General features: G+C 41.4%; 1 protein-coding gene across 3 annotated transcripts; it reads right to left on the reverse strand.

Annotated features, from left to right (window-relative positions):
* Positions 1-696: 696 nt before the first annotated feature.
* RDH11 (retinol dehydrogenase 11) lies at positions 697-24,519 on the reverse strand. 3 transcript variants are annotated; one of them, XM_022570291.3, is made up of 7 exons: positions 24,368-24,501; positions 21,598-21,716; positions 20,169-20,324; positions 18,863-18,967; positions 18,076-18,285; positions 14,334-14,523; positions 697-1,266 (listed from the first exon to the last, which is right to left on the reverse strand). In XM_022570291.3, exons 1-7 carry the CDS (start codon positions 24,433-24,435, stop codon positions 1,164-1,166), a joined length of 951 nt encoding a protein of 316 aa, XP_022425999.1. In that variant the 5' UTR covers positions 24,436-24,501; the 3' UTR covers positions 697-1,163. The 3 variants fall into 3 exon arrangements, with proteins under 3 accessions (XP_022425999.1, XP_089762303.1, XP_022426001.1); XM_089906177.1 differs by lacking the exon at positions 18,076-18,285 and having other exon boundaries at positions 24,368-24,519; XM_022570293.3 differs by lacking the exon at positions 697-1,266 and having other exon boundaries at positions 14,340-14,561; positions 24,368-24,519.
* Between the last annotated feature and the right edge of the window lie 797 nt (positions 24,520-25,316).

Here is a 25,316-nt window from a genome sequence, read left to right on the forward strand (position 1 = left end):
GTTGTGCGAGTGTGTGTGTGGTTTTTTTTAAAACCCTTTTCTAGTCCCTTCATTGCCTTTGCATGCATTATCTTCCAGGATTCTTCTCTTTTTTGGACTTCTTCCCTGCCACCCATGTGCTTCTTGGTGGGTAGTTATCAGCATATACAGAGTTCATTTTCCATTGTATCAAAGACTGAATGACACAGGTCTGCTCCGTCTCTGATTATTTACCTGCACGGGGGTCCAGTTTAATACTGTTCCTTTGTGGCTATTTTGAATACTCCCAGCTGCATAAATACACAAGAACACACACAAAGATATACTCAGGGACAATCACTAAATAGCCTTTTCCTTCTGGTTTTCTAAGAGAAAAAGGAGGCCTCCATGGATCTAGGGTCACTAACTGAAGTCAGGTGGCCTATCTTCTCAAGCTGCTTCTTTCACTACCCTCTTGCTGATTTGAGAAACAGCAGGAAAATGAATGACAGTTTAAATTTGATTTTTATTTTTGCCTTTCCCCCAATTTCTGCCATCCTGTAAACTCCACCAACTTCTTAGAAAAGGAAGCTCTTCTGTGGTCTAGGCATGTGAAAGTGTTTTAGCAGCAGCAGCTTTAGGTTGTCAGAGATAAAGCCATGCCACAATCCAGATTCAGTGAAGTTTCCTGAAAGAATCCAGACGTTGGTGCCATGATGGTTTTCTTAAGAGGTGAGGGACAAGCCCTGCTCTTGAGCCAAGCCACTGTGACTCCTGGAGTTTAGCTAAGGCTAAAGGATGGCCCCCTTGAAGGTTGTTTGGTTGGGAGGAACTACATTGTGGACAAAGAGGATAGAAACGAATCCAAAGTGCCAGAAATTAACCCCTGCCATAGCTTAGGTTCTCCTAGGTAGTAGGCTTCAGAAGGAAAATATGAGCTTGGAGGTCATATGAAGGTCTACTTATCCTATATTATCTCAAGTAACTCTGGCAGTAACAGGGGCAAAATAAATCTGGACAAATGCAAGGTGTTTAGATGAATCTGGCAGTGTACACTGGGCTGTTATCAGACATCAAGCAGGCAAGGCTGGAAGGTTTGCTTTCTTTGTGCTCAAGGTTTTGGCCATCCTGAAGGAGAATCATTTTGGCAGGGAGTACTTAGTAGTCTACTGCAGGCTTCTCTTGGGTCCAACTGCCATCACCTGTCAATCCACAGGGATGCCCAGCAGGTCACAGCTGACATCCCACAGCCGCCTTGCTACTGTCTCATTACGAGCCTGTGTAGAGACCCATGCCACATGGCAGTCGCTGGAAAGGAAAGAGAAAGGCTTAAAGCACAGGGTTAAGAATGGAGTCTGCTCTCTGCCTGGGATAAGGAACACAACAGAAAAACAACCCAGGGATGACATGTGCTCTGGGCGCTTCACAGGACCAGTGTTTGCCCTAATTCTGCATCCTCCAATGTTTACCTCAGAGAAAATGTAATTACCATTTTAGAGCTCACTAGACCACACTGGCTCAGAATGCTTTGTTTGATATATAATGTGTACCATTTAGTCTTTATATTCCCCTTTGTGTGTGTGTGTGTGTATATATATATATATATATATTTAACTGTAATATCAGTGCCTGCCTGACTCCTGTGTATGTCCATCTTGTTCAAACATGTCTCTCAGGTTCACTCTATAGGACCTTGTACAGTGTCATGTAGCTGAGATACTGCTATTTACATTGGTCATAGATGCTTGGCGTGGTTAAAAAAAAAAACCTTCTTCCTTCTGATCTACCTGCAGTTATAACTGTTTTTAAACTCAAAGAACAAGCAAAGTCAGCTTCATAACCAACAAAAGAAGTAAAAGATGATACCAGAAGAGAAATGGTAATAACAAGGTCCCAGGTGTTTCATATACCTTCTATTCATTGTTGTAACTACAATTGTTTTAAGTCCCCATTAAATGCCGGAGGGGTATCCCAACTTTTCACCACCCAGAAAAGTTTCTCAAGGATAATTCTTTTACTCATTTTTGTATTCTCTGCATCGAGTACACAGCAGGGATTCAATGGAGGGTTATTTTCTTTTTTAATGATTGAGTAAAAGGCTCACGATCTTTGATGTCACGTGAGAAACAATTTTTAAAACTATACCGTTTCAAGAAAACTGCTTCCTGGACCATCTAAGCAAACTCTGAAGGTAAAAAGGAGAGTTGATAAGTTTGAAATAACCATGTGAAGCAAACCCCTAACACTATGTCCATTAAAACTGTGTTACTCAAACTCTGGGCTGTGGACAAACAGCAGGATCTCTGAGAACTTGCTAGAAATGCCAATTCTCAGGCCCCACCCCAGACCTGCTGAATCAGAATCTCTAGGATTGAGGCCTAGGAATCTGTTTTCAACCAGCTCTCCAGATGGTTCTTAAATACATGAAAGGTTGAAAAAAAAAAACTTAAAGATACCTTTGCATTTAAAAAACAAGCCTTATAAGTGTAGTACTTCTGTTTAAGGGAACTCACCAATACCACCAGCAAAACCTGCCATTTCTGAGTGAAAAGACTATCACTGATGATCACGAGGGTCTGGATGACTCTCTGGAAATGACTTGGCCTCTGTAGGCCTCTACAGCCTCCAATGCACTAAGCCTTAAATTCCTTCTAAGTTTACGGTGAACAGCAAATGATACAAAGGACATGAATATCCCCTGTAAGCTAAGGCATGCTGTAAAAATTATTCAAATACAAAATTCAAATATTACATACAATAAGAACTACTGAAGTATGGTTATGACATCAGCTTGGTCATGATGCTGATATTTCCAGTGGGACTTTGGTAAGTATTAATCAGTATAGGTAAAAGATTGACCAATTTCAAAACTTACTATAAAGCTACTATAATCAAGATAGCGTTATACTGGCATAGGGATACACATGTAAATGAATGGAATAGAATTAAAAGTGCAGAAGTAAACCCTCACATTTACAGTCAATTGATTTTTGGTAACACTACTGTTATAGACTGATTCATGTCCCCCCAAATCCATAGGTTGAAGCTCTAACCCCCATGTGACTATAATGAAGATAGGGTCTTTAAGGAGGTAATTAAGGTTAAATGAGGTCATAAGGGTGAGGCCTTAATCCAATAGAACTAGCGTCTTTATTAAGAAGAGAAGGAGACACCAAGAATATATGCACACAGAGGAAAGGCCATGTGAGGACATAGCAAGAAGGTAACCATCTGCAATGCAGAAGAGAGGCCTCACCAGAGACTAGCCCTGCCAGCCTCTTAATCTTGAACTTCCAGCCTCCAGAACTGTGATAAAATAAATTAATGTCATTTAAGCCATCTAGTTTGTGGTATTCTGTTATGGCAGCCCGAGATGGACTAATACAGCTATCATGACAATTCAGCAAAGAGAAAATAATCTTTTCAACAAATGGTTCTGGGACAATTGGATATCCAAATGCAAAAGAATGAAGTTGGAACCCTACCTCATACCATATACAAAAATTAACAAAAATGGGTCATACGGAATTCCCTGGCAGTAAAGTGGTTAGGATTCTGCTCTCACTGCCAGGGGCCCAGGTTTGATCCCTGGTCGGGGAACTAATATCCCACATGCTGTGTGGCATGGCCAAAAAAAAAAAAAAAAGGAGAGAGGGCAAACAGCAGAAGCAAGAAGAACTACAATTCTACAGCCTGTGGAAGAAAAACCACATTCACGGAAAAACAGGCAGAGGACTTTGTACCAGATGAAGGAACAAGATAAAACCCCAGAAAAACAACTAAATGAAGTGGAGATAGGCAACTTTCCACAAAAAGAATTCAGAATAATGATAGTGAAGATAATCCAGGACCTCAGAAAAAGAATGGAGGCAGGGCTTCCCTGGTGGCACAGTGGTTAAGAATCCACCTGTCAATGCAGGGGACACAGGTTCGAGCCCTGGTCCGGGAAGATCCCACATGCCGCGGAGCAACTAACCCGGGCACCACAACTACTGAGCCTGCACTCTAGAGCCCACAAGCCACAACTACTGTAGCCTGCGCAACTAGAGCCCATGCTCCACAACAAAAGAAGCCACCACAATGAGAAGCCTGTACACCTCAATGAAGAGTAGCCCCACTCACTGCAACTAGAGAAAGCCCGCATGCAGCAACGAAGACGCAACAGAGACAAAAATAAAAAAATAAAATAAATTAAAAAAAAAAGAATGGAGGCAAAGTTCAAGAAGATGCAAGAAATGTTTAACAAAGACCTAGAAGAAATAAAGAACAAACACCTGGAAGAATTAAAGAACAAACAAACAGAGATGAACAATACAATAACTGAAATGAAAAATACACTAGAAGGAGTCAATAGTAGAATAACTGAAGCAGAAGAACAGATAAGTGACGTGGAAGACAGAATGGTGGAATTCACTGCCACGGAACAGAATAAAGAAAAAAGAATGAAAAGAAATGAAGACAGTCTAAGAGGCTTCTGGGACATTAAACACAACAACATTCACATTACAGGGGTCCCAGAAGGAGAAAAGAGAGAAAAGAACCGAGAAAATATTTGAAGAGATTATAGTCGAAAATTTCCCTAACATGGGAAAGGAAATAGCCACCCAAGTCCAGGAAGCGCAGAGAGCCCCAGGAAGGATAAACCCAAGGAGAAACACGCCGAGACATATAGTAATCAAATTGACAAAAATTAAAGACAAAGAAAAATTATTGAAAGCAACAAGGGAACAACAACAAATAACATACAAAGGAACTCCCATAAGGTTAACAGCTGATTTCTCAGCAGAAACTCTATAAGCCAGAAGGGAGTGGCACGATATATTTAAAGTGATGAAAGGGAAGAAACTGCAACCAAGATTACTTTACCCGGCAAGGATCTCATTCAGATTCCATGGAAAACTCAAAAGCTTTACAGACAAGCAAAAGCTAAGAGAATTCAGCACAACCAAACCAGCTCTACAACAAATGCTAACGGGACTACTCTAAGTGGGAAACACAAGAGAAGAAAAGAACCTACAAAAACAAACCCAAAACAATTAAGAAAATGGTAATAGGAACATGCATATTGATAATTACCTTAAACGTGAATGGATTAAATGCTTCAACCAAAAGACACAGGCTTGCTGAATGGATACAAAAACAAGACCCATATATATGCTGTCTAGAAGAGACCCACTTGAGACCTAGGGCCACATACAGACTGAAAGTGAGGGGATGGAAAAATATATTCCATGCAAATGGAAATCAAAGGAAAGATGGAGTAGCAATACTCATATCAGATAAAATAGACTTTAAAATAAAGAATGTTACAAGAGACAAGGAAGGACACTAGATAATGATCAAGGGATCAATCCAAGAAGAAGATATAACAACTATAAATATATATGCACCCAAGCTTTTGCACAGCAAAGGAAACCATAAACAAGACCAAAAGACAACCCTCAGAATGGGAGAAAATATTTGCAAATGAAGCAACTGACAAAGGATTAATTTCCAAAATTTACAAGCAGCTCATGCAGCTCAATAACAAAAAAACAAACAACCCAATCCAAAAATGGGCAGAAGACCTAAATAGACATTTCTCCAAAAAAGATATACAGACTACCAAAAAACACATGAAAGAATGCTCAACATCATTAATTATTAGAGAAATGCAAATCAAAACTACAATGAGATATCATCTCACACCAGTCAGAATGGCCACCATCCAAAAATCTAGAAACAATAAATGCTGGAGAGGGTGTGGAGAAAAGGGAACACTCTTGCACTGCTGGTGGGAATGTGAATTGGTTCAGCCACTATGGAGAACAGTATGGAGAGTCCTTAAAAAACTACAAACAGAACTACCATATGACCCAGCAATCCCACTACTGGGCATATACCCTGAGAAAACCAAAATTCAAAAAGAGTCAGGTATCAAAATGTTCATTGCAGCTCTATTTACAATAGCCCGGAGATGGAAACAACCTAAGTGCCCATCATCGGATGAATAGATAAAGAAGATGTGGCACATATATACAATGGAATATTACTCAGCCATAAAAAGAAACGAAATTGAGCTATTTGTAATGAGGTGGATAGACCTAGAGTCTGTCATACAGAGTGAAGTAAGTCAGAAAGAGAAAGACAAATACCGTATGCTAACACATATATATGGAATTTAAGGGAAAAAAATGTCATGAAGAACCTAGGGGTAAGACAGGAATAAAGACACAGACCTACTGGAGAACGGACTTGAGGATATGGGGAGGGGGAAGGGTGAGCTATGACAGGGCGAGATAGAGGCATGGACATATATACACTAACAAACATAAGGTAGATAGCTAGTGGGAAGCAGCTGAATGGCACAGGAATATTGGCTCGGTGCTTTGTGACCACCTGGAGGGGTGGGATAGGGAGGGTGGCAGGGAGGGAGACACAAGAGGGAAGAGATATGGGAACATATGTATATGTATAACTGATTCACTTTGTTATAAAGCAGAAACTAACACACCATTGTAAAGCAATTATACCCCAATAAAGATGTTAAAAAAAAAAATATATATATATATATGCACCCAACATAGGATCACCTCAATACACAATACAACTACTAACAGCTATAAAAGAGGAAATCGACAGTAACACAATAATAGTGGGGGACTTTAACACTTCACTTACACCAATGGACAGATCATCCAGACAGAAAATTAATAAAGAAACACAAGCTTTAAATGACACAATAGACCAGATAGATTTCATTGATATTTACAGGACATTCCATCCAAAAACAGCAGATTACACTTTCTTCTCAAGTGCACACAGAACATTCTCCAGGACAGATCACATCTTGGGCCACAAATCAAGCCTCAGTAACTTTAAGAAAATTGAAATCATATCAAGCATCTTTTCTGACCACAATGCTATGAGATTAGAAATCAATTACAGGGGAAAAAAAGTAAAAAACACAAACACATGGAGGCTAAACAATACGTTACTAAATAACCAAGAGATCACTGAAGAAATCAGAGGAAACCAAAAAATACCTAGAGACAAATGACAATGAAAACACGACAATCCAAAACCTATGGGATGCAGCAAAAGCAGTTCTAAGAGGGAAGTTTATAGTAATACAATCCTACCTCAAGAAACAAGAAAAATCTCAAACAATCTACCTTTACACTAAAGGAACTAGAGAAAGAAGAACAAACAAAACTCAAAGTTAGTAGAAGGAAAGAAATCATAAAGATCAGAGCAGAAATAAACGAAATAGAAACAAAGAAAACAATAGCAAAGATCAATAAAACTAAAAGCTGGTTCTTTGAGAAGATAAACAAAATTGATAAACCATTAGCCAGACTCATCAAGAAAAAGAGAGAGAAGACTCAAATCAATAGAAATTAGAAATGAAAACGGAGAAGTTACAACAGACACTGCAGAAATACAAAGCATCCTAAGAGACTACCACAAGCACCTCTATGCCAATAAAGTGGACAACCTGGAAGAAATGGACAAATTTTTAGAAAGGTATAACCTTCCAAGACTGAACCAGGAAGAAATAGAAAATATAAACAGACCAATCACAAGTAATGAATTTGAAACTGTGATTAAAAATCTTCCAACAAACAAAAGTCCAGGACCAGATGGCTTCACAGGTGAATTCTATCAAACATTTAGAGAAGAGCTAACACCCATCCTTCTCAAACTCTTCCAAAAAATTTGCAGAGGAAGGAACACTCCCAAACTCATTCTATGAGGCCACCATCACCTTGATACCAAAACCAGACAAAGATACTACAAAAAAAGAAAATTACAGACCAGTATCACTGATGAATATAGATGCAAAAATCCTCAACCAATTATAGCAAACAGAATCCAACAACACATTAAAAGGATCATACACCATGATCAAGAGGGATTTATCTCAGGGATGCAAGGATTCTTCAATATACGCAAATCAATCAATGTGATACACCATATTAAGAAATTGAAGAATAAAAACCATATGATCATCTCAGTAGATGCAGAAAAAGCTTTTGACAAAATTCAACACCCATTTATGATAAAAACTCTCCAGAAAGTGGCCATAGAGGGAACCTACTTCAACAGAATAAAGGCCATATATGACAAACCCACAGCAAACATCATTCTCCATGGTGAAAGCATTTCCTCTAAGATCAGGAACAAGACAAGGATGTCCACTCTCGCCACTCTTATTCAACATAGTATTGGAAGTCCTAGCCACAGCAATCAGAGAAGAAAAAGAAATAAAAGGAATACAAATTGGAAAAGAAGAAGTAAAACTGTCACTCTTTGCAGATGACATGATACTATACTTAGACAGTCCTAAAGATGCCACCAGAAAACTACTAGAGCTAATCAATGAATTTGGTAAAGTTGCAGGATAAAAAATTAATGCACAGAAATCTCTTGCAGTCCTATACACTAACAACGAAAGATCAGAAAGAGAAATTAAGGAAACAATCCCATTTACCATTGCAACACAAAGAATAAAATACCTAGGAATAAACCTACCTAAGGAGGTAAAAGACCTGTACTCAGAAAACTATAAGACACTGATGAAAGAAATCAAAGATGACACAAACAGATGGAAACATATACCATGTTCTTGAATTGGAAGAATCAATATGGTGAAAATGACCATACTACCCAAAGCAATCTACAGATTCAATGCAATCCCTATCAAATTACCAGTGGCATTTTTTACAAAACAAGAACAAAAAAATCTTAAAATTCGTATGGAGATACAAAAGACCCCTAATAGCAAAAGCAGTCTTGAGGGAAAAAAATGGAGCTGGAGGAATCAGACTCCCTGACTTCAGACTATACTATAAAGCTACAGCAATCAAGACGGTATAGTACTGGCACAAAAACAGAAATATAGATCAATGGTATAGTATAGAAAGCTCAGAGATAAACCCACACACCTATGGTCAACTAATCTACGACAAAGGAGGCAAGGGTATACAGTGGAGAAAAGACAGTCTCTTCAATAAGTGGTGCTGGGAAAACTGGACAGCTACATGTAAAAGAATGAAATTAGAACACTGCCTAACATCATACACAAAAATAAACTCAGAATGGATTAGAGACCTAAATGTAAGACTGGACACTCTAAAACTCTTAGAGGGAAACATACGAAGAACACTCTTTGACATAAATCACAGCAAGAACTTTTTTGATCCACCTCCTAGAGTAATGGAAATAAAAACAAAAATAAACAAATGGGACCTAATGAAACTTGAAAGCTTTTGCAAAGCAAAGGAAACTACAAACAAGACGAAAAGACAACCCTCAGAATGGGAGAAAATATTTGCAAACAAATCAACGGACAGGGCTTCCCTGGTGGCGCAGTGGTTGAGAGTCTGCCTGCCAATGCAGGGGACGCGGGTTCGTGCCCCAGTCCGGGAAGATCCCACATGCCGTGTAGCGGCTGAGCCTGCGTGTCCGGGAGAGGCCCCAACGGTGAGAGGCCCGCGTACCGCAAAAAAAAAAAAAAAGCAACAGACAAAGGATTAATCTCCAAAATATATAAACAGCTCATGCAGCTTAATATTAAAAAAACAAACCACCCAATCAGGCCAGAACACCTAAATAGACATTTCTCCAAAGAAGACATACAGATGCCCAGAAGCACACGAAAAGCTGCTCAACAGAGACTTCCCTGGTGGCGCAGAGGTTAAGAATCCGCCTGCCAATGCAGGGGACACGCATTCGAGCCCTGGTCCGGGAAGATCCCACAGGCTGTGGAGCAACGAAGCCCGTGCACCACAACTACTGAGCCTGCTCGCCTAGAGCCTGTGCTCCGCAACAAAAGAAGCCACTGCAATGAAAAGCCCACAAACCGCAACGAAGAGTAGCCCCCGCTCGCCACAAATAAAGAAAGCCCACGCGCAGCAACAAAGTCCCAACACAGCCAAAAATAAACAATAAATAAATTTTTTTTAAAAAGCTGCTCAACATCACTAATTATTAGAGAAATACAAATCAAAACTACAATGAGGTATCACCCACCTCACACCAGTTAGAATGGGCATGATCAGAAAATCTACAAACAACAAATGCTGGAGGGGGTGTGGAGAAAAGGGAACCCTCTTGCCCTGTTGGTGGGAATGTAAATTGATACAGCCACTATGGAGAACAGTATGGAGGTTCCTTAAAAAACTAAAAATAGAATTACCATATGACCAGCAATCCCACTAGTGGGCATATACCCAGAGAAAACCATAATTCAAAAAGACACATGCACCCCAATGTTCATTGCAGCACTATTTACAATAGCCAGGTCATGGAAGCAACCTAAATGCCCATCGACAGACGAATAGATAAAGAAGATGTGGTACCTATATACAATGGAATATTACTCAGCCATAAAAAGGAACGAAATTGAGTCATTTGTTGAGATGTGGATGGATCTAGAGATTGCCATACAGAGTGAAGTAAGTCAGAAAGAGAAAAACAAATATCATATATTATCGCATGTATGTGGAACCTAGAAAAATGGTACAGATGAACCGGTTTGCAGGGCAGAAAAAGAGACACAGATGTAGAGAACAAACATATGGACACCAAGGGGGGAAAGTGGCAGGGGTGGGGGTGGGGGTGTGATGAATTGGGAGATTGGGATTGACCTGTATACTCTGATGTGTATAAAATGGATAACTAATAAGAACCTGCTGTATAACAGGGAGATCAGCTCGGTGCTTTGTGACCACCTAGAGGGGTGGGATAGGGAGAGTGGGAGGGAGGAAGATGCAAGAGGGAAGAGATATGGGGATATATGTGTATGTATAGCTGATTCACTTTGTTATAAAGCAGAAACTAACACACCATTGTAAAGCAATTATACTCCAATAAAGATGTTAAAAAAAAAGAACCTGCTTTATAAAAAATAAATAAAATATAATTCAAAAAGAAAAACAAAAGGATCATAGACCTGAACTTAATGTTAAAACTATAAAACTGTTGGAAGAAAACAGTAATAAATCTTTGTGACCTGGGGCTAGGCAATAGTTTCTTAGATAAGACACCAAAAGCATAAGTGATAAAAGAAAAAATAGATAAATGAGACTTCATCAAAATTAAAAACTTCTGTTCTTCAAAGGACACCATGAAGAAACTGAAAAGACAAACCAATAGAATGGGAGAAAATATTTGCAAATCATATACCTGATAAAGGACTCATATCTAGATTATATAAAGAACTGTTACAACTAAACAACAAAAAGACAATCCAATTTAAAAATGGGCAAAGGATTTGAAAAGACATTTCTCCAACAAAGATATAGAAACGGGCAATAAGCACATGAAAAGATGTTCAACATCATTAGCAGGAAAATGCAAATGAGAACCACAATGAGATACTACTCCATACATACTCAGATAGCTAATATCAAAGGACAGACAGACAATAACAAGTGTTAACAAGGATGTGGAGAAATTGGAACCCTCATAAACTGCTTGTGGCAATGTAAAATGGTGCAGCCACTTTGGAAAACAGTCTGGTAGATTCTCAACAGCTAAAGTAGAGTTAAAATATGACCTATATTCCAGTGAGATTCCATTTCTGGGTTTATACCCAAGAGAAATATCCATACAAAATGTGTACATGAATGTTCATAGCAGCATTATCTTAATAACCCAGAAATGGGAAAAAATCCAAATGTCCATCAACTGATGAATGGATAAATGAGGATGGTGTATCCATAAAATAAGATATTTGGCAATAAAAAGGAATGAAGTATTGATACACCCTCTAGCATGGATGAACCTTTAACATGTAATGCTAAGTGAAAGCCAGTCACAAAAGGCCATCTATTATATAATTCCAACTGTATAGGCAAATCTATAAAGACAAAAAGTTGATTAGTAGTTTCAGGCAGAAAAGAACAACCAGTGCAAAGGTCCTAAAGCTTCAATCAAGACAGACTTCTATGTTCATGTCTTGCTAGTGGTCTACATGGCTGCTGTTGGATCTTCAAAATGCTTAAAATTAAGAATCCATTGTACTGGAAAGGCTCTTCAAAAGTCAATTCAATAATTATGGATTTGAAGCTGACTCTAAGCCATTCAGTCAAAACCAAGATAAAGGGTTATTTCATTTTTAAAAATCTCCAGGGAAGAAGAATCCAGTCACTCTTGGAAAATCATTCCAGTGTACAAAACTAAATAATCTATCTTCTTGCACTTCAGACCTGCATTTCCAACTATCCACTACACAGTTCTACTCACATATCTTATGGATAACACACTCAACATGTACAGAGCCGGGTTTATTACGTAGTGGGCAATTGTTACTCTTTCGTTGAACCCCCATCCCACATTCTTTTGGCAATAGAAACCTGATTTCTTTCTATGGAATTACCTCTTCTTGTTGGATATAGTTTGAAGGGCCCATTAATCAAATGCCTGCCTGTCCTCCTGTAGCCAAGCGAGTCGGGGTGAGAGGATGGAGGCGATGATCGGGGCAGGAAGGAGACCCAATGCTTCCTCCCTGGAGAGTGGATGGTGAGCAACACAACAGACTGAAGACAGCTGGCGTTCACTCACTCCAGCAGCAGGGTCCTGGCCAGCTGACTGGCCATTCTGCCTGTTCGAAGCCTGACTCTTCAGTCTTCCCTTCGAACCTAGGAGTATCCCCATATTTTAATAAATTCTCTTCTTGTTTATGTTAGCCAGAGTCCATTTCCACTGGTTTGGAATCAAAGAACCCTAAGTTATACACATTATTTATCTACAACTTCTGTCTCAGTTAATGTCACAATTAATCTCCTAATAAGTCAGGCTTGAACCCAGGTCACCAAATCCTCCTCTACCCCCTCACTGGTTGGTCATCAAGTGGTAAAAATTCTGCCTCTTCAGGGTCTCTCACTTAAATCATTCTCCTCATTCCGGCTGTCACTACCCTACATCAGAAACTCATTCTCTCTCATTTGGGGTACTTCATTCATTCATCAAACGGAGTTACTAAGGATATTTTTCTAAACCGCAGACCAGATTATGGCTCTCTCTACTGAAACAACTTCTGTGGCTCCTCTCTAAGCCTGGCATGATAGACCTTTCATGATCTGACTGTCTACCTTTCATTTCAGTCTGAATTTATTTACAGCCCTTTCTCTAAAATTTCAGATTATTTCCACAAAATCTTGAAGGTGGAGGTGAAACTGTGTTAAAATTTTGATCCTATGTGATATCTGGAACTTGCTTCAAAATAATATGGAATGAGAAAAATGTGGGAAGGGGTAGTGGATGGAGATGAGGCAGGACTGACCATGGGTTAATGGTTGTTGAGGTTGATTATGGGTATATGGGGATTCAACATGCTATTTTGTCTACTCCTGTGTACATTCAAAATTCCCTACAACACAAAGTTTTAAAAGTCCTCACTTATTCAAGAAGGGAGTCCATTGATACTATTTTAGTCCTGAAGGCAATGGAGAAATACAGATTCAAATTATTTTTAATGTGAAAAAATAGAACTAGGAGTCCAAAAAGGAACAAAGAAAATTAGATTGACATAAAAAAATGTAGGAAGAAAAGAAACAACCAGAAAGCATAATCATCCATATAAAAGATGGCATGAATAAAATCAAACCTAGCAGTTACCACAAAAAAATGTGAATGGGTCAAATTCCCCTATTAAAAGATAAAACATCAGCATCATTAGCAGCATCATTAACTACCCTCATCCCTAGAGTCAAGAGACAAAAGCCATATTGGACAATGTACTTTTTTAAAAAGGTAAGGTATACATATAGACAATGGAATATTACTCAGCCATAAAAAAGAATGAAATAATGCCATCTGCAGTAACATGGATGGACCTAGAGATTACCATACTAGATGCTAGGTGAAGTAAGTCAGACAGAGAAAAACAAATATCATATGTCATCACTCATGTGTGGAATCTAATCTTTAAAAATAACACAAATGAACTTATTTACAAAACAGAAAGAAACAGACTTACAGATATCAAAAACAAACTTATGGATACCAAAGGGGAAACATGGTGGAGAGGCATAAATCAGGAGCCTGGGATTAATATACACACACTACTATATCTAAGATAGGTAACCAACAAGGACCTACTGTATAGCACAGGGAACTCTACTCAATATTCTATGATAACCTATATGAGAAAAGAATATGAAAAAGAATGAATATATGTATATGTATAACTGAATCACTTTGCTGTACACCTGAAACTAACATGACATTGTAAATCAACTATAGTCCAATATAAAATGAAAATTTAAATAAATAAATAAACACCTGCTGCCCCCCCCCAAAATAAAAAGGGTATGGTATACCAGACAAATCCAAATTATTTCCTGTGGGCAATGAAATTCCATCTTCAAAAACAGATACATTCATACCTGAAATGGTTTCCACTTAGAACTTCAAGACCTTCTGTTAAGGCACAGTACAGGCTGGTCTGGGCTCCCTGCTGAGGGGTCTTGATGAAGAAGGAGAAAAGCCACCAAATCCATCTCATGAGGGATGAGTGCCGAACCAATTCAGAGTCGACTGTGCCAGGGTGTACAGAGTACGTTGTAACGCCACAGCCTGATGCGGGGATGCCATATAGAGAGGGGAAGACAGGACTTGATGTTGCCAAGTGGCCAAAGAGAGCAGAAGACATGAATAAACATTTGCCCCATGTGGACTCCCTTCCCATGATGCTATCACAAGCACTCCTCACAGTAACTTATACCTTCATTTCACAGATTACAATTAAGGCTCAGAGAGGTTATTAACTGCTAGGAAGCGGCAGAGCCAGGACCCCTCAGAAGCACTTGACATTGTTAACCACCCTCATCCTAAAGCTGCCTTTTCACTGGCTTCCATGATCCCACACCTCTTCTGGTTTTTTTAACCTTTCTGGATGCATCCTCTTTTTTCCTGGACCGGTTCATCATCTTCTACCCAAACTTTAAATGTTAAGAGTTCTCATGGCTCACTAAATTCCCTCTCTGTAACTTTATAGCACTCATTTTTATCTATGGTCCAAGTGGCTCCTTTTAACTCTTGGCTGACGATAAAAGGCAGTATAATGTGGTGGTTAAGGGTTCAGAATGCCCAGTTTCAAATCCAAGCTTTACCACTCACTAGCTGTGTGACCTTCCTGATGTTGTGACTTAGTTTCCTCATCTGTAAAATAGGGATAATTACAATACCTACACCTCACAGAGCTGTTCTCAGGATTAAATGAGTTCATGTGTAAAAGAGCTTAGAATACTGTCTGGTGCATGATAAGTGCTAAATAACACTTATGCATGTGCTATTTCAGGTCCCCAATTCTTTTCTAGAAACCCTGGGGTCAGAAATGTTTCCAATTTTTAAAATTTTATTTTATATATATCAAGTGTCTATTACCTACTCTCCCTAGCACAGGTGAGGTTTTGCTGCCAAATGAGTTTTGGTATCAAGCTTAGGAAAAAACTGAGTTTTCAGGCCTTTGTGGATTTCACAATTACAGAAAAAGAACTGTTGACCTGTATTATTTTCCACTTGACATCTACTCTAGATGACCCATAGTAATGCAGACTCAGAGGTCCAAAACTGACTTCATATATTTAAGGCCAAACCTGGTTCTTGTAGTGTTCCCTACACTTTCAACCAGGCAGGCACACAGGACCAGTCCTTAAGGATCCACCACCTCACCATACACCTCCAATCAACAAGCCCTGTGATTTTCACATCCTAAATATCTCTCAGGAGTGTCTATTACCCTCCATCTCCACCACCTTAGTCCAAGCTACCCTCACTTCTTACCTCAACCACAGAAATCACCTGCTGCATCCACTCTTGCCCTCGTTTTAAAAAAGGATTCCATTTTAACGGTTTTCCATTGCTCTTAGAATAAACACTAAAATCCTTACTGTGGCCTCTCTGGATTTCACCTTCACCAACCTTACCACTCTCAGCTCAGACCTCTTGCTTTCTACATTCTAACTATGACTGCCTTTTCTCAGTTTCTCAAGCACAGACCAGACCTTCATGCATTCTCTTCCTTCTGCCTGGAATGTTCCTCAGCCCCCTCAGCTGCCTCACCCCACCCACACTGTAACCCATTTAATTTCTTTTTTTTTTTTTTTTTTGCGGTACGCGGGCCTCTCACTGCTGTGGCCTCTCCCGTTGCGGAGCACAGGCTCCGGACGCGCAGGCTCAGCGGCCATGGCTCACGGGCCCAGCCACTCCACAGCATGTGGGATCTTCCCGGACCGGGACACAAACCCGTGTCCCCTGCATCAGCAGGTGGACTCTCAACCACTGCGCCACCAGGGAAGCCCTACCCGTTTAATTTCTAATCATCCTGCAAGGGCTCAGCTTGCAACTCACTCTCTCAGAAAAGTCCTTCCTGATCCTTCAGACTGAATAAGGTTCTCCCCACCACCCCCCTGCCAATCCATTATAGGTCCTCGTAATTCCCCTTTATAGCATTTATCACAATTATAATTAAATAACAACAACAAAAAGAAAACTGTCTAGACGTTGTTTAGGAAATGAATAAACTAAAGCACATCTATACTATGAAACACAATGCGGCCAACAAAAGTAATGGGGTAAATCTCTATGTAGTACATGGAAAGATCTCTAAGATACTGTGCTGGAATTTCACTTCCTTATGTATGATATATACATATGTAAATGCACAAGAAAATAATTGGAATGGTGCACATCAAGTTGTTGACAGTGGTATCTTGAGGGGAGAAAAGCAGAAAGGGAAGAGAGGAGAATAACTCTATATACTTCCATCTTATTTGAACTTTTTACAATGAGAATTATTCATGCATTACTAGACTGATTTTACATGTGATTTTACATGTGACAGTTGTATAAATACTTGCTAATTATTTCTCTCTCCCATTGGACGTGAACCACTCCACTAATCCGGTGTGTAAAATAGCATGGACACTGGCATACGTGGCTGTTGAATGGCTGAATGAATGACTCTTCCGTCATGCCCAGGTTTCTTTCATTGCATCATAGCTATTTCCCACCTAATCCTCATACCTATCAGGTTTTCTCACTCGTGTAGCCTCTGCTTTTATCTGATCCTCACAGCTGGGTCCATCTCTCCACTTCCAGGCCACCCTAACTCCCTGACCAACCTTTGGGTAGTTTTCACCATCCAGTTACCCTGATCCATCCCAAGCTGATAAAGGATGTTATGCCCTGGGCATAGACATAACCCTCCATCTCACAGCTGTCCATGTGGTTTGAGGATCCTGTTCCAACGATGGGGCTAATGTGTCTGATACCTTCAGCCTGAATTCTGCCTGCCTTAGTCCTAAGCAACTCTAATTGTCCACCCTGGATTTCCCGTTCTATTTATTGGAAATCCATAGTAGACCATTCCAAGGACCTCTGTTTATTTGTGACTGGAGACTGCCCTCCTCAAGCATACATTTCCCTCTTATATGACCCTTTGTTGTTAGGGAGACCCCCTCCATAGTCCCAGCACCTGTTTTATCCCAATGGTTGTAGCCAGTGCCAGTTCTGGTCCCTCCCTTCTATCTAGTTTCATTACGAGTCAAAAAACTTGCTTTGGGGCTTCCCTGGTGGCGCAGTGGTTGAGAGTCCGCCTGCCGATGCAGGGGACACGGGTTCGTGCCCCGGTCCGGGAAGATCCCACATGCACCGGAGCAGCTGGGCCCGTGAGCCATGGCCGCTGAGCCTGCGCGTTCGGAGCCTGTTGCTCCGCAACGGGAGAGGCCACAACAGTGAGAGGCCCACGTACCGCAAAAACAAACAAACAAACAAACAAACAAAAAAAAAAAAAACTTGCTTTGCTCATGAGGCCTGAATTAATCACGACAATAACCCGTGAAGCAGTCCCATTTTACATATGAAGAAATAAGTCTTGAAAAGTTAAACAACTTGCTGCAGGTCATGCAGCTAATAACTGCCAAAGCCCAGCCTTCAGAATTTTCCCGTTACCTCCCAGTCACCTCCAACATTCACTTGTGGGCTGTTTACTAAAACTATACCCAGGTAGAGCCATGGAAGCAGGTCCTGTCCAGAGGATGGGCTCCAGAAAACAGTTCCTATTCCTGTGGCTTTTAGCTACTTCCCATTGACTCATGTCTCCACACTCATTTCTGCTAAGCCTACCTTTTAGCCTCCGGGCCAGTTCCTGGGTAAAGAGAATGTTGGCTAACTTGCTGTGACAGTAGGCCAGACCTGCATGGTAGAACTTCTCACCCTGCAGGTTATGGAAGTGGATCCTTCCCAGGTGATGTGCTAAGGAAGACACATTCACTACCCTTGATGGGGTTGATTCCTTCAACTTCTCTAGCAACAGGTGGGTCAGGAGGAAGTGACCTTTGAGAAAAAGTAGAATTAACAGAGTTCAGGGCCAATGTGAGGGTGAAGGGAGTAGTGGTGAGCCGGGCTCAGCTATGGAAGGCAGAGCATTCAAGAATAAGACTTTTTGCCTCATTAATTCATTATCAACTACAGAATAAGTTCAGTGACGGTTTAGGGAAATAGGAACAGCCAAAGACATGAGACATCTTTCTATGAGGTAGGTCTGGATTATGTGAATATGAATACAAAGTCATGTCTTATTCCAACTTTGAATAACATCACTGTTTAAGAGCAGGTGGCCTCTACTTGATGCTGGCCACAAGGGTCTCTACAAAGAAAGCAAAACAGCCCCCAATCCAATTAGGTTGTTCAAAAATATTCTAAGGTAAATTGAATCTGAAGCACAGATTAAAAAGTGGGAGGAACCTCAAGCGAGCCTGAGCTTTCAGGCAGGACGACACTATTTATTATACACTTATAGTCTGTTATGGCCCAAAGGTCCAGTCACACCACAAAGAAGGCTCCATATGACCCTAAGTTTTCCAAGGAGAACTTTAGTTTCCCTCTAGCTTTGTGATGAGACACAATTTACCTAAGTGGTTGACTCCCATGTGCATCTCAAAGCCGTCGGCTGTCTTGGAGTAGGGACACATCATCACTCCTGCGTTGTTGATCAAAATGTGGAGATGCTTTTCCTCTGCAGGGAAGAGGGGATGGAGTGTGGAAGTGGCCAGCCACAGCTGTTACATCTTTGAAATCTGCCTCATACCCATGCTTTGAAAATGAGGATGCATGGCTTCAATCTTTCCTCTATTTTACCCTCATACTTATTTTGTATTGTTTTTTCATTTTAAGACTTTAGTTGAATCATACATACTCTTAATACAGGGCAAAATTCCACCTGACACTACCAAATGGCCTTTCCAATCTTTCCAATTCAGGAGCTACTTACTCAGTGCTTTTGGGAAGTGTTCTGTCTATCTCTCCCAACAGAAAGACTTCCCAAGCTGAATGGGAAATTCCAAAACAAGAGAAAAAGGATATTCTCTATGCCTCCCTGCCGCTCGGATTCAGGCCCACAAAGAAACACTGGTTTCACCGCTTTGTTTCATCTGCCAACTCTCTCTTATGATTTATTTCCTCAAATGAGTTGTGATTTCTGACTAAAAGTATATATCAGTGGAAGTTCCTTCCCTTGGGAGGCCTAGATCCCTGGGTTATGAGGGAATAAGCCTACAGGGTGCTCTTGGACTCAATTTTGATGTGATACTATGGGGTTTTACGTTAAGTTCTCAGCTCAAGTTTCTTGCACCGGTTGGTGGTGTGAATGAATTCCCCCCTCACCGCATAAATGATGTCAGCTTGAAGTTCTAATTTCTTGCAGATGACCGTTTATCCATCCATGTTCTAAAGAGATGTTAAGCTTCTTTGTCATGTCCCTGAGCTGGTGGCCTGGGTTTTTTTTTAAGCTCCCTGTACCAAGGACCAGATGGCTTTTTGTGAATCCCAACCTTATGTGGAGCCTCAGATACAGACAGCAACCCAGCCCTCAACATCCTGAGGTCTCATCTCCTATCCCTGTACGGATATTTGGACTCCAGACCTTAAAGCCCATTTTGAGTTCTGGTACACGTATGAGATTTCTGGCTTTAGTTCTTTTTTTTTTTTTTTCTGGCTTTAGTTCTTATGCACTGCTATGAACCTTTGATTCACTTTTTGTTTCTGCCTCTTAGGTATTTCCCTTTGTTACTAATGAGTTCAGCTATGAATCATAAGTTTTTGGCTATATTTTGTCTAGCATTTCTATGTGTCAGAGAGGGAGAGGAATCTTTTCCTTTTAGCTAAGTCTGCCATGTTGATTGCAAGACCCACAGCATAGTCTCCAGGTCCACACTTACCTGCTAAGAAGCCCTTAGCAAAGGCTCGAATAGATTTAGTATCAGCCAAGTCCAGTTTCCGCACCAACACCTGTTGGTTCCCTGTCATGATCTGGATCTCTCTGGCCACCAACTCCCCCTTTTGCACATCCCGGCAAGCTAAATATACACGGGCTCCTGTCAACCAACATATAAAAGAGACAAACTGTCGGCTCTGTTTTTGAGTGAGCATCAAAGACCTAATACTAATGTTAAATGTTATTTTCTACTGTTTTTTTAAAAAAGGAATTACCCCTACTTCACACAGAGGTATCTGATGAACAAATCAGGAAAGAAAAATAAATCAATAATATTCATTGTGTCCATTATATATAGAACATTGTACTAGTGTCAGACCAGCAAATCAGCGGGGCACTTGGAATGTTCTTGAATTCCAAGACTGGGAGGAAATAATGAGAATGGTCATCATTGCAAGGGATAAAAGAGCAGTAGCAAGAAGAAGACCTAAATAGACATTTCTCCAAAGAAGATCTACAGATGGCCAATAGGCACATGAAAAGATGTTTAACATCGCTAATTATTAGAGAAATGCAAATCAAAACTACAGTGAGATATCATCTAACACCAGTCAGAATGGCCATCATTAAAAGTCTACAAATAACAAATGCTAGAGAGGGTGTGGAGAAAAAGGAACGCTCCTACACTGTTGGTGGGAATATAAGTTGGTGCAACCACTATAGAAAACAGTATGGAGGCTCCTCAGAAAACTACAAATAGAATTACCACATAATCCAGCAATCCACTCCTGGGCATATATCTGGACAAAACTATAATTCAAAAAGATACATGCACCCCTATGTTCATAGCAGCACTATTCACAATAGCCAAGATATGAAAACAGCCTAAATGTCCATTGACAGATGAATGGATAAAGAAGATGTGGTACATATATACAATGGAATACTACTCAGCCATAAAAAAGAATGAAATAATGCCATTTGCAGCAACATGGATGCAACTAGAGATTATCACACTAAGTGAAGTAAGTCAGAAGGAGAAAGACAAATACCATATGATATCAGTTATACATGGAATCTAAAATATGACACAGATGAACCTATCTACAAAACAGAAACAGACTCACAGACATAGAGAACAAACTTGTGGTTGCCAAGATGGGGGATGGATGGACTGGGAGTTAGGGATTGGCAGATGCAAGCTATTACATATAGAATGGATGGACAACAAGGTCCTACTGTATAGCACAGGGAGCTATATTCCATATCCTATGATAAACCACAATGGAAAAGAATATATTAATAAAAGAATGTATATATATGTATAACTGAATCACTTTGCTGTACAGCAGAAATTAACATTGTGAATCAACTACACTTGAATTAAAAAAAAACAACAGTGGCAGGAGGGAATTAGAAGCAGATGAATTTGCCTCTTTGAGCTAGCTCTTTGGCTGTCTCCTTCCCGATGCCTGTGTTGGCTCCAGTGACCACAGCGACCTTCCCAGGAAGCTGGATGGTTGATGTACACACCCCGCTGGACAGCATTTTCCTGCAGACAGAGGAGAGCTCATCAGTTCTTCATTCTCTTTGCCTCAGCCAGAGATTCCTGCAACATTCTCGCGTCTACAGGTCCCAAGGCTGAGGACTGTTTTGGTTCCCTCTACTGCTGGCTTTTTATAGATTAAAGGAAGGTTGGAGGAAAGAAAACAAAATTTTCTGCTCTTAAGATTTTCTTGCTTGGGCTTCCCTGGTGGCATGGTGGTTAAGAATCTGCCTGCCAATGCAGGGGACATGGGTTCGAGCCCTGGTCCAGGAAGATCCCACATGCCACGGAGCAACTAAGCCCGTGCACCACAACTGCTGAGCCTGCGCTCTAGAGCCTGTGAGCCACAACTACTGAGCCTGCGTGCCACAACTACTGAAGCCCACGCGGCTAGAGCCCGTTCTCCGCAACAAGAGATGTCACCGCAATGAGAAGCCCGCGCGCAGCAACGAAGACCCAACGCAGCCAAAAATAAAAATAAATAAATAAGTAAATAAATTTATTAAAAAGAAAAAATTTTCTTGTCCAAATGTTTCTGCTCTTGCTTGAGGACAGAAGTGATTCTATTATAAGGGCAAACCTTAGCACTGTTCCCTGCAGTTACAAGAACTGATGAATATCTGTTTAGCCAGGATCCTGGTAGAGCCTTTCTTAGGCTTAGGAAATCACAAGACTCAGCCTAGAAAAAGAAAGAACTGGTCCACTGATGTTAATCTGTCCATAACTGTCACTTTATGGCCTTAATAAAACAGCTTACCCAACACAAAGTTAAAATTATGAAAGCTTGTCAACCTGGACAAAACGAACAGAAACACACACACACTTAAAAATAAGACAAAGAGGGACTTCCCTGGTGGCACAGTGGTTAAGAATCCGTCTGCCAATGCAGGGGACACGGGTTCGAGCCCTGGTCCGGGAAGACCCCTCGGCCACGGAGCAACCAAGCCCGTGTGCCACAACTACTGAGCCCGCATGCCACAGCTACTGAAGCCTGTGTGCCTAGAGCCCGTGCTCCACAACAAGAGAAGCCACCGCAGTGAGAAACCTGTGCTCAGCAACTCTTTAGTAGCCCCTGCTCGCCGCAACTATAGAAAGCTTGCACACAGCAACGAAGACTCAATGCAGCCAAAAATAAATAAATACATTTAGAAAAAATAAATAAATAAGACAAAGAATAATGTTAATAAGTACAAAGGGGAGCTGAGATTCAAGTCCTGGTTTCACTAATTTGAGTCCTTCTTCCTTCATCCTGCTTCTCCAGAAGAAAGAATGCACAAACAGATATTAGTAGGCCTCAGATTGTTCTTTTCTCTGCAAATCTTGGGGGCTCAATTTAAAACAATTTGTTGACTGGGAGATGCATTTTTAAGAGCATTTCAACCTTTTTCATTGAACTTAGAACTGCAAAGTACACACTTCTAGCCACTCAAGTTCCTGCTTAGAACAAACAGGCCACGAAGGAAGCAAGCTAACTCAAGGTGACCACCAACGGATATCTTCCTCCTCAGAACAAGCCTCCCTGCTCTGTTTCCCACATTCCTTCAGCTTTAGCTCCAGGAGCCACAACATATCAGGGCCTCTATCCAGCTCTTCCTTCTGCTTAACCAGCAGGAAGAAAAGAGACAATCAACTATGAAAGTCCAGCTCTGGTCAAGCCCCCATGACCTAGCTAGGTGGTTTGGAACATCACCCTTGGAGTGTAACCTTCCTTAGAAAAATCTTGCTGAGATATGAGCACTATCTCATATGAGATATGAGCACTACCTCATATGAGATATGAGTTCAGGTTCAACTCTTCAGTGAGATTCTATGGGGATAAGAGGATGTCGTGACGGAAAGAGATAAAAAGGAGCGTTTCGCCCCAGTACCAACACCCATGTGTGCCTAGAGGTGGAAGGACTGCGTGTGCAGAGGGGAGGAAAAATACAACTGGAGGAGGGGCTCGAGGGAGGTGGGGAGAAAGGGAAGAAGGGGTGAATGTGGTAAAAAACGGCAGAGGGTGATCTAGCGCGCCTTCCAGTTCCACTCAGACAGTGACCGCGTCCCCCTTCCCCCGCCCATCCAATCCCCACCGAGGGAAGGAGTGCGTGTCTTCAGTCATTGGTCCACCGTCACTACTGGTGATTTACTCAGCACCAATCAGCAGTGTGCAACTCGCTGCTGATTCTCCGGGGCACTCAGCCAGCCATTGGCTGATGTGTCACCTGGTCAAGAGACCACGACCCTCAACCTCTCCTCCCCGCCCCCAAACCCCAGAGCAGGGCTCGGACCACCTCCCACCCCCAACTCCTGCTGCGAAGGCAGGTAGTAGGCAGGAGAATGTGATGAAACCCTTTCAATTCTCTCCTTTACTACATCTGTCCAGAGAAAAAGCAAATCTAACAGCAAGAAGAGAGCAAGCAATGGAACTGCAGATGTCACGATTCGCACTGAGGAAACAGAGCAGGGTGCTCCGGACTGCAGCCCCTTCCAACGGCCTGGGGTCTCCTGGTATCGCCCTCCTCACCCAGGACCTGCACCTCCTCCGATCAACCGAACTCCCCTACTTGGAGCCCCGCGGGGAGCCTTCCTTTCCTTCATTTGAAGAACAGAGCTTCGATGGGGATGAATATTTCCCCCGAAGACTTCTCAAGAGAAGGCAATACATTTGCACAGACCTGATTTGGGGTGCAGCGATGTACAGGAGAAAGGGGAGGAGGAGGAGCACGAGCAGGACCCCAATCATCTCGCGGGGAGGCAGGTGCGGCTGCCGGAGGTGAGCGAGATGCCCCAGCGGTGCTCGCCGGCTGTGGCCTCTCTTCCAAGACACGCCCTAGAAAGTGCGACAGCCCGGGGAGTAAAGCTGTCTGGGAAATGTAGTCCAAAGCTTGGCATGTGAGCACGCTGTTCCCAGACGCTGAGAGAAGCTGAATCTTGCACCAGATACGCAACGGGTCACCAACCAGCTAGTATCTAGGGCCTTTGGGATCATCGAACCAGCTCTCCCATGGCCCTTCTGGCCACCATGAAATCTCCCCACTCCTCTCTGTGCCGGTGCCTAAGTCTAGACCCTGGTTCAGTTTTCCCCAATTATGGTTAGGTGGTTACCGCATGTTTCTCCTGGAGGTCAAATATTGGCGTCTGCGAAATGTTCTAAGGCTGATTGCACAAAAGAGGAGCGGTTGGAGTCTGACAGTTGGGGGGGAGGGGGGAATCTTTCCTCCTTAGGGATTCCTTCACGCAAAGAAGCAGAAGCAATCGGTCCCTGAAGACACTCCCAGGAGAATCATTTTATTGTGTCTTTTTGGAATTATAATGAGATATAAAGTATAATCATAATTTTCCTGGTGTTTGAGTGTGAATTGATGATAGAATATAGTTTTCTTGATGACTTGGGTTAGTTATATTAACTTCCAGGGTAGCAATGGATTTCTCAGATTAGCACAGTTGGTTTTGCCTACTCATGAAAGTATTTAATCCTGTCTTGAATTAAAGCCATGGAAATTCTCTGGGAACAAGCAGCTTCCCTGGTCAGTCACTCCTTTCGGTCTGCCATCTGAGGACTATGTCTCGTTTCCTTGGGGGTGAAGGTGGGGAATGTTTTAAGTCATTATCTGTCTGTGGTCC

Source organism: Delphinapterus leucas, chromosome 2 (genome assembly GCF_059928025.1).
Source record: "Delphinapterus leucas isolate spDelLeu-1000000601 "Yukka" chromosome 2, BTC_Dleu_Yukka2, whole genome shotgun sequence".
In the NCBI taxonomy this organism is placed as follows: Eukaryota; Metazoa; Chordata; class Mammalia; order Artiodactyla; family Monodontidae; genus Delphinapterus; species Delphinapterus leucas.

Bases quoted from the DNA above. Each gene is read 5' to 3' on its own strand.
- RDH11 (XM_022570291.3), bottom strand. From the start codon at position 24,435: ATGATTGGGGTCCTGCTCGTGCTCCTCCTCCTCCCCTTTCTCCTGTAC. The intron at 20,325-21,597 runs GCAAATTCATCT...GTTGGTTGACAG, and splicing joins CAAAGAGCTAGCTCAAAGAG to GAGCCCGTGTATATTTAGCT. The intron at 18,968-20,168 runs GTAAGTGTGGAC...TCTTCCCTGCAG, and splicing joins TGCTAAGGGCTTCTTAGCAG to AGGAAAAGCATCTCCACATT.